Source organism: Triticum aestivum, chromosome 5B (genome assembly GCF_018294505.1).
Source record: "Triticum aestivum cultivar Chinese Spring chromosome 5B, IWGSC CS RefSeq v2.1, whole genome shotgun sequence".
Classification (NCBI taxonomy): domain Eukaryota; kingdom Viridiplantae; phylum Streptophyta; class Magnoliopsida; order Poales; family Poaceae; genus Triticum; species Triticum aestivum.
In genome coordinates this window covers 615,810,066-615,819,640 of record NC_057807.1, presented here as the reverse complement: position 1 = coordinate 615,819,640, position 9,575 = coordinate 615,810,066, and the positions used below count along the sequence as shown (strand labels likewise).

The 9,575-nt window shown below is 46.1% G+C and overlaps 1 protein-coding gene and 1 non-coding gene across 2 annotated transcripts; one reads left to right on the top strand and one right to left on the bottom strand.

Annotated features, from left to right (window-relative positions):
* Window positions 1-1,055: 1,055 nt before the first annotated feature.
* Window positions 1,056-1,252, top strand: LOC123117965 (U2 spliceosomal RNA). The gene has a single exon (XR_006457593.1). It is a non-coding gene; the product is annotated as a U2 spliceosomal RNA (small nuclear RNA).
* A 2,059-nt stretch (window positions 1,253-3,311) lies between these two features.
* LOC123113662 (uncharacterized) lies at window positions 3,312-9,167 on the bottom strand. The gene is made up of 7 exons (XM_044534965.1): window positions 8,920-9,167; window positions 8,328-8,727; window positions 7,093-7,896; window positions 6,413-6,520; window positions 6,165-6,325; window positions 3,886-6,078; window positions 3,312-3,786 (listed from the first exon to the last, which is right to left on the bottom strand). Exons 2-6 carry the CDS (start codon window positions 8,724-8,726, stop codon window positions 4,401-4,403), a joined length of 3,150 nt encoding a protein of 1,049 aa, XP_044390900.1. The 5' UTR covers window position 8,727; window positions 8,920-9,167; the 3' UTR covers window positions 3,312-3,786; window positions 3,886-4,400.
* Window positions 9,168-9,575: the final 408 nt, after the last annotated feature.

Genomic DNA, 9,575 nt, shown 5'->3' with positions numbered 1-9,575 from the left:
CGGTTCTACAGGCTCCTCGACATGTAGAAGGCGGGCGGCGGCAGCGGCGTAGTAGTGCTCGGCGTAGTTGTCGTTTTAATGTAGTTTTAAATCATGTCTTTCATTTTTTGTACAAATTTGAATGAAATCGCCGAGTTTGGACAAATTTTGTGTCGTTTTTGGCCAATTTTGGGGCGACCAGGGGGCGGCGGCTGGGAATACGTTCGCCCCCACGCCGAAGTTAACGCCGATTCGGCCCAGACGGTGCTTTTTCGGCGTCCTGAGGGGCCGAACGGCTGGAGATGCTCTAAGGGAAAGCCACGCGGGCACGCTCGCGGCCGGCCGAAGGGGCGGTCGGTGGCCATGGATGGCTCCCGGAAGCTTCAGAGCGGGGACAAGAGACGACAGGTTTGTGCGCAAACCCAGAAAAATGCGTCTCATGTGGGGGCGCTGTTTTGGTGGGGCGGGGTGCCTGCGTGGCTCGCGGCTGGCTGAAAATTCAGTCGGCGCACTGGTCACAATCGTTTCCCTTATTTTTTCGGGAATAGCGACTTGGACTTGAACTCGCCTTGTGATGACTTGTGGGCCTTTTTTTTCTCCTCTCCACCTCTCAGTGGGCCTGGGCTCCCTGTCGATATGTAGAAACAAAAGCCCACACACGATCAGCTTCAGGGCATGTACAATGATGCTATCCTAGGAGTGCCACGTAAGATAAATAATGAGGTGGAGGAGAGAGAATTTATAAGAAAAGGCTTGTCTTCTCTTATTGAAGAAAAGACGAAGATGATCTCTTAGCACAATATGTCTCACCACGTTTTGTGGAATAGTTAGTTATTGAAGATAAGGCTAAGATATGACCCATTGTAAACATTTTCTTTTGTCGTCTCTAATTTACATGCAGGACTTAAGATAAGACTATCTTATCAACCATTGTACATGCCCTTGGAATACCAGCGAACTCGGTGCCAGTGCCAGTGCGTGCGAGGAGCTGGGGCTGGTGGTCTCTTTTAGTCCCACATCGCCCCCCGAAGGAGGAAGCGGGGCTCGGCGATAAGACGGAGGGGGTGGCGTGGCTCATACCTTTCTCGGTCTTTTGGCTAAGATCAAGTGTAGTATCTGTTCTTATCAGTTTAATATCTGATATTATGGCCATGTGCCCACAATGATATTAAATTCATTTTTTGTGGGGAAGGGTCCACCACTATGGCTTGCTATTGGGGCCCTTACGTGTCGCCCAGATGTTGCACTGCTGCCTGGGCCTGGCGCACCCCAACCAGATCAAATGAAAATCTCGCTGACCATTCTTCTCTCGTGATTCAGAGCTGAAATGAAGGTTGTTCTGTTCTGCTACGTTGGGCAGATCCGAGTAGCCCCTGAACTGGAAGCACATCAGACCATTCATGCTCCTCCAGGCTTCCTAATTTGTGTGAATCACCAGCTTTTAAGCCCAACGTACCTTGAGTTCCATTTCAGAAAAAAAGAAAACCCGTACCTTGAGTGAGTGACCCCTGCATCCTTGTGCAGCAACCTCCATTCTCTCTCAGGAAACAGAGAACTTTCCGCCACAACCTGACACCACACCCGAACTGCAAGGGAAGAGGAGATCCAATGTTTTTTCAGGGAAAGTTTTGTTGACACGTTCTTCAGACCAAACAGTTTTGTTTTCTGAAAGTGCAATCCGACGTGCTATGTATGTGGCTGACTCGAGCTTCACACACTTTTCTGAATCTAAGTTCCTCAAATCATAAACCCGAACCCAATCGCAGATGTTACCGTCTCAAGGGACAGTCCTCAGAGCATAAAATAAATTCATGGACCAGACAGGGAGGTATATCACTACCCTAGCCGCATGTTGATCACAACATACAGGAGATATGTAATCACAAGGGTTGATTGTAAATACCACCCATTTAAGATTGGCCATCGGTTGAATCTTGAAGCCAGAAATGAATGTGCTGTGTGGTACGTGATGTGTTTTTTGGTTTCATCATCATGAAACAAATAGCCGGCAGAGAGCTGAAGATGCTGTCATGTTTCCTCTTCTTTCTGGAAAATTACTGAAGCTCTGAATGTTCAGAACAAGGACCTAAAAATCTACTAAAACACAGCAAATTTTGAAAGATCACACTTCGAATTACCTTCAAACTGGGAGCAAGACAGGACGCAGATACATCACAACAATTGCATCCATTTTCCTCCAGATGCATTGCACACAATACCATCACGGCAATTCCAAAGCCCCCATATAGGATAGCAGTGGAAGAAACCGTGCTAATAGCCGGCGCACCCGACCAAGTCAAAGAAAAAAAAAACTACTAATGTTGAACCATCCAGCCCTAGAGCTGGCTTATTCAGAAATGAAATACTGTACTTCGCTGTTCTGTTCAGTACTGCAACTTTTTTGCTAACCCTTGGTGCCTAAGAGCAGATTATTTTAGTCATGACTCAAACAGAATAACTGAAATACTCATGCAGCTAGCTAGTGCTGCAAATCAAGGAATGACTGGTTGTTGCAGGTTTACTACTACAAAGCATTCGTTTATTGCTTGAAAATACGGCTGAACAACGGGGGCAGATGAAATGAAACAGGAGTCACGCAAGGATCACCAGCAAAATAAACCCGAACAGGGAGCCAGGCATTGCATTGGTAGGAAACAAGATCTATACAGATGCAACATGGAAGGGACAATCTTCAGGTAACACTCAAGCTCACCAATGCACAAGGATTGGAATCTGCATGCAATTCAAGACAGATGACCAAAAGAAGATGCAGATCTCAGCGTTAGGACCAGAATGCTAGGGGAAGTTCAAGCACAAAAGCTTGCGGGTACCATAGCAAAGCAAATGCGCTTACAAGATGCCAAATTTCTTACAGATAATATTCCCTCCGTCCCAAAATAAGTGACTTAAGTTTACACTAGCTTTAGTACACAGTTAGTACAAACTTTAGTCACTTATTTTGGGACAGAGGGAGTACCATTATGGCGAAGGCAGCAGGCAGGCAGGTCTCCAACTGAAAGTCCTGGACACTGGGAAATAAGAGCACACCTGGCAGATTTCTGTGACTGAACTCAATCAATCGAAGCCCCAGTCTTGCACATTACAGAGGCACACTCCAGTGCCAAGGAGGTGATCAAACTAAGAACCTTGATATTTTAGTTGCAAGAATTCTGCTCACATTAGGACGCAATGAATTCTTTCGTCGCATTTCACAGATAAATATTCAGGACTATGTAATCACTCATGCATACTGCATCTGAATGAGTATATGACGCTCTGAGCACCACCAGTTTGATAAAAAAAAGTACTGAAACTTAGGTCTAAAATGAGGCACTTACATGCCCCCCGAAATGTACACTTGACATGCCCATCTATGCAAAAAAAAAAAAAAAAAACAGCTTCCTGAAACTGTACTTCAATGTGCTAGAGAGGGACACAAACAAATATCATGGTGAAATTTAGCCATATTCCACTGATTCCAGCAACCGGTTAGAAACTCAAAGACCAGAGGAGGAGGTATCTATTACTAACTACCCTAACTGCATGTCCAGCACAAACTCAAGACCAGATCAAATCAGGTACCAAATACCACCTGACGGCACCCAGCGAAGAATTTTAAAGCCCAGAAGCCAAGTCCCAAGTTGAACCAACATATGCCATGCCAGCCGGTTCTTGTCCCGCGCAAGCATTTTCGCAAGCAGCTGATGCTCACCTCACTGGCCAAGCGGCTAACCACCATGTGGCCCATCCCACAGCTAGCACCCCTCACTGGCCAAGCGGCTAACCATCTGATCCTGGACCATTCTTCTGCATCACAAGTTCGATGTGAGAATTGCCGAAGCTCTGAATGTTCAGAACAAGGACCTGAACCATACCAAAATTTAAAAGATCACACTTTGAATTTACCTTCGAAAAAAGGGTCTTCCTGAATCAGACTCCGATATTCAGAATCATAAGTTCCTGGACACATTTTTCTCGAGTATGGACACATGAAGATTATTTATGTACAGGACAGGAGCACAATTACAAAAGTGAAGCCTGAGCCAAGATCAATAGCCAATAATTCAACTTGCTGCTGCTGAATAGGAGCTTGTTCCTCCCTGACTCTGAACACATTAACCAAATTCCTAACCCACAATGAAAGAAGATCAAAAGCTGCAAAATCATACACATATATAATTTAGAAGACCAAGGACCCTGACTAAGTGCACACAAGACAGAGTGGGCACACATATGCCTATCATAGTACTGATTTCTCAAGTCTCGATATGCTCTTCTCAAGGTCTTTCTTGATAGAAGAATATACATGGTGAACAAGTCCAAGATATATATAGACAAAATAACCAGAATACGAGTGCAAGGTAGACATCAAGGACAGCACATAAACCCATCACTTATCTCTTTGATACCAACTAAAGTGACTAAAAGGACTTGGCCCCAAAACAGCTGGCTGAGCTGAAGCACCGGAGGCCGGCGTGCATCATGCTGGCCTGCTCAGGAAATGCAGCTGGAGCCAGAGGCGGTGAGGGAGTGGTAGCCTCAAGGGAAGGTGTCAGGGAGGAGCGTGGAGCTAGGATCTGAGAAGACAAGGAGGCATTGGTATGCTGCACTGCCTCTCCCTGGGGCCGGTGTCCGGCTTCCTCAAACTGGCTGTGGTCATCTGCCTCAACATTGGCCTCTACCTCCGGCTGACATGCTGAAGGTGGTGGCTCAGAAGGTGCAACTACTGCAGGTGCCAGTGGACGACCAACTTTTTTCGTCTGCTTTGACTTGTCGGGCCTGGGCTTGTAGGGCTGGTGCCTGGTTTCTCTAGGTCCATCATATTCAAAAGCTCGCATGATCATCCCCATGATGTATGGTGCATACAAGAGGTTAGTGCGACTGTGATCTTTCTTCTTTTTTTTTAGAAAAGGACTGTGATCTGAAATAAGTAACTTAATCTCGTCGAAGATCAAAGCAATGATGTCAAATGGGTGCTGCTCCACAATATGATGTAGGAGGTTCCAGTTGTATCCGTGGACTTTACTTCCAGAAGACTTGGGATAGATGGTTTTCCAAATAATCTTATTGGCTATGCTAGCCAATGGAGAGAGGCCCCTGGTTTGGTCTACTGTGCATTCTGCAGCTGTGTACATGATCCTCTTGTCATCATCATCAAAGAAAAACTCTGAGTGAATTCTTGAAGTGTGAATGCTGCCAGCAATGCCAAATGTCTCCTCCCATGCTCTTTTGTTGGTAGTGACCCTCCTGCCATCTGCCATCCAAGTAATAGAGCTATTGTCGTCGCTGATATAAACTGTAGAGTAAAACTGCCTAATCAGTTCGATGTCCCAATCACAATGGTAACTCATCATCTGCTCAAGCCCCACATGGGCACATCTCTGTCTGACACAAGAAAACTCATCCATGCTATCAATATAGTCCCAGTCTATCCACTGCATAGGAAACAACCCGGCCCTACTGTATATGAAGTTGTACAAGTCCTGCTGCTCAATGGACCAGAATCTCCTGTCTGTTGCTGTCCTATGCCCCTTGTAGTGGTTCCTGCTTCTGAGCCTCTTCAGCTCAAAAGGGGCTCGAGTGTAGTCCACCGGATCATTGGGACGCACTAGAGAAACTGGAGGCAACTCATTCTCCTTCAGAACTTCAATCACTGACTCCACAGCTGGAGGCGGCACTTGCTCTTCTGAATCAAACTCCGAGTTCTCGGACCAGAAATCCTTTTCTAATGAATGTGGCTTTGCCATCTCTAGACCTGATGGGTCGGACTCCTGCATGCACTCATCTGAAGAAGGCTCACCAGGCTCGTCTTGGTGTTCCACCAGAGGAGTTGACTCAACAGCTATAGTGTCTAGCTCGACTGCCTCCTCAACTACATTTGGATTCGGCTTTGTTTGGCTTGTAATGTGTGGAAGAGAATGTGAGACAGGAAGAGAATCTTCTGCAACTTCCTTGAATACATCACCTAATGAGCTTGCATAGCTTCCTTGCATTTGCTCTTCAAAGAATGCCATCATTACCTCTGATTCAAAAGGCTCCTTTTGACCTATTCTACTCTCCTGAGAACGCAGTACCCCATTGTTTATATTACTCGGGTGCCTGCAAGAGATCAAGGTGAGTGTTATGTTGTTGCCCTTATAGCTGTAAACATAGATGCCTAGTAACAGAATTCAGAACCAGCAAACCTGGTTGGGTCAGGTGAATCAACCATTCTGTCTTCCAAGGAGCTCTTTGCTTCCCCAGAGGATGGCACAACTAGCAATTGTTGCCTGGCATTCTGCAGCTCCACTTCTAGTTTTTCCTGTTGCCTTCTGTGTTGTTGTGCTTCTTCCTCGAGTAATTTCACCTTAGGAGAAATGAAAAAAATCAGTGCTCAGAAAGAAAAGTAAGTGACCAATCAAAACTATTAACATACCAGCAGTGGCAAACTTACCTTTTCTTCCAATGAACACACAGTAATCTGGCCATCCTCATTGGACATCTCCAATAGCTTGATTACTTTATTTTTCTCTTCGACATATGCCTTCCTTTCCTCTGATATCTACAAAATTATTATAAATGGAAGGGTTATAACAATCATATAAATTTCGTCCATGCCTAATCGCGCTGTTTGTAGGGCCTTCTTGGACAAATACTAAAATCTGAATGTATTTATGGATATGCTGTAAAGATATTCTCATGCGTAATTTAAAGAACTCCCATAATGCAACATATAATATTGATATAAGTATGGCATTTGGCATTTTTAATCTACCATAAACCCAAAAAAGGATAAAAAGCAAAAGCACTCATAAAGAAAAACATATACATAATTTTGTGTGTGAGCCTTTATAAACAACATAGAAAATTGCGTGAGATCAACAAACTAACAACCTCAAAGCTATCCAAACTAATAATATGCCTTAGATAAGAAGAAACGAACATGTTGCAAAGCATCACTATCTGATAATGAGAATGACTGGAAGTCAGAACAACCAAAAATGCTTGCATCCTAACTAATAGGTGGTTCGCAAAGAATGTCACTGCCATAATTCATTGTTCAAAGAAGAAAAAAACTATATGAAAAGACAAAAACTCCAATGAGGTAAGCCTAATTGCCTTTCAAAGAGTTACCTCTTTTTCTTTATTCCATGAAATAAGTAATGCTCCAGCCTGATAATCCATTTCTTGCATCTTTATCTCCAGTTCTTTAATTCTACCTTCATAGAATCTATTTGACTGGTCTAGTTTGGACTCGAGCTGACGAGTCTCTTCTTCCATCCCTCTCAGTAATGAAACAAAGCATTGTTCAAGAACCTCCTTCTGCACAAGAATTTCGGTGGACTGATCCAACAAAACAAGGCGTTTGGCAGCCAACAACTCTTTTTTGTTACAGGCATCTAGCTGCTGTTGCAGTGACAACAGCTGTTTTTGTAAGGATATAATCACCTCAGACGTTTCACACATAGCCTGCCTATGGATTTCATCCATTTCTTGCTCAAGCTCAGTGTTTAAAATCAGAGTTTCCACATCCCTCTTCTTATGAAATACTGGGCTTTGGAAATTGTTTTTCTTCAGCTCCTCTAGTTCCTTTATCAAACTAACCTGCTCCAAATTCTTCTTCTTCAGCTCCTCTACTTCCTTTATCAAACAAATCTGCTCCGATTCAACAACATCCAAAACAGATAATGTGTCTTTCAGTTCCTTTTCTGTGGCTTCCTTCTGCCTGCAAGCTTCAAGGGTACGTAAATTTGCTGCTTTCAGCTCATCTCCTAAAGCAGTTGCCCTGACCTCAGCTTCTGCTCGGGCTTTCATCTCGTCCGCAAGAATTGTTTCGGTTATGGCCAACTCCAGCTGCAGGCTCAATGTATCTTCTGAGTTGTCTTCTTCCTTTGCAGGTGCATGAGAGTCATCTTGCTGCAATGTTGACGAAACATTCTGTCCACAAAGTCAAATAGCACAGCGTTAAGATTTTTGTTATTTCCATCACCACCACCACAACGGACGAGCACATATAAATTCAGAAGCTATTGCGCATATTAGAAGTTATCAGGTTGCTGTGCTTTGGGACTTGGCAGTGCAATGTGGCATCTCTAGGTGCAGAATCAAACTTAGAAGGCAGTGGAGGCACAATACCACACAGGGATAGTGATGGAAAAGGAGGATAACAACTTGATGAATATGAAGGACGAGGGAGGTACCAAATCCAAGTACTAGGTGTACTATCCTTTGTATAAATCTCTAGGATGTTATGTAATCTTTCAAAGAATGTTAAAGGGGTCATATATGAATTGAAAACAGTGACCAGCCTCAGTTTATATAACCTTACAAAAAAAGGAACAGGGGTGATAGCAGTAGATGTGTTTCACCTGCACATTGCGATTCTCCTCCCGGAGCAAGATGGGGTTTCGGACCTTGGAACGTTGGACCTGCGCAGAACTGGCCCCCATCGTCAAGAACCCCTGCCTCGGCACCGGCTTCGGCTTCCCCAGGATCTTGGTCGGGCCAAGGGGAGTGCTCACCGCGCCGATCCGCGCCGACGTCTTGCCCGCTGTCCTAGCCTCCTTACCCTTCTTGGGCGTCGGCGCCGGCCGCCGGGGCTGCCCCGGCGGCTGGATAGCGCGGAGGGGGTGCCGGGAGGTCGCGATGGGCTCCGCCGGGGCGGGAGTCGAAGCTCCGCCAGGCCGCGCGTTCTCGTCGCTCCCGAGCGCGGATGCGGGATCCCTCGCCGGGGTGCGGCACAGAGCGCCGCCGAGCTCCCTCGCCATCCTGTGCGCGCGCAGCACGAAAATCGTCAGAAGTCAGAACCGAAGAGGAAATAGAAGGCAATAATGCAACCGATTCAGTGGTGGGTTGGTTGCTAAGGAGCTCGAGCGAGCGACCAGCAATCGCGGCCGTGCTACGGCGCCGGCGACGGGCGGAGGAGGCTAGGGTTTTCCCCGGGAATCGACGAGGACGCACCTGAGCGAGGAGGCGGATATGGAGGCCAACGCGACGGCGGGATCGGGCCGGAGGGCGGCGAGTGCCGGAGCGAGCTAGCGGCGGCGGCTGCGGACCGCGAGCTGCTGGGTGGTGGTGGTGGTGGGCGGAGGGCTGGAGTTTGAAACTTTTGGGGGGAGAAGAGAAAAGAATCCTTGCGGTGCTGCCGTGCTTGATGACGCCGGGGCCCCACGCGAGGCCGTTGGTTTGGCTTTGGGAAGCTCGGCGGCGGCGCTCTACTAGTCCCATTGGTTGCCGCCTTAATTGACCATCCCGCTAGCTGCACGCAGAGGCAGCAGGCACGGCACAGCAGCTACTATTCATGGTCATTTGACATTTGTGCTAAGATTGTCATAGTACAGTACTAGACTACTAGTTTTTCATTTTTTTGCCGTGTGACAATGTGGAACTTTTATGCTTAGGGCCTGTTTGGTTTCAAATAAGTCACCAACTTATAAGTCGAAAAGTGGAAAAAAAATAACTTATTTTGCCAAACAGACCCGACTTATAAGTCACCCCAACTTATAAGTCATAAGTTGCTCCACCCCAACTTAAGGCCTTTTTTGGTTCATAGGATAGGATTATTATAAGAATAGGAATCTTGTAGGAAATGAGATGACATGTATCTCAAATCCTAT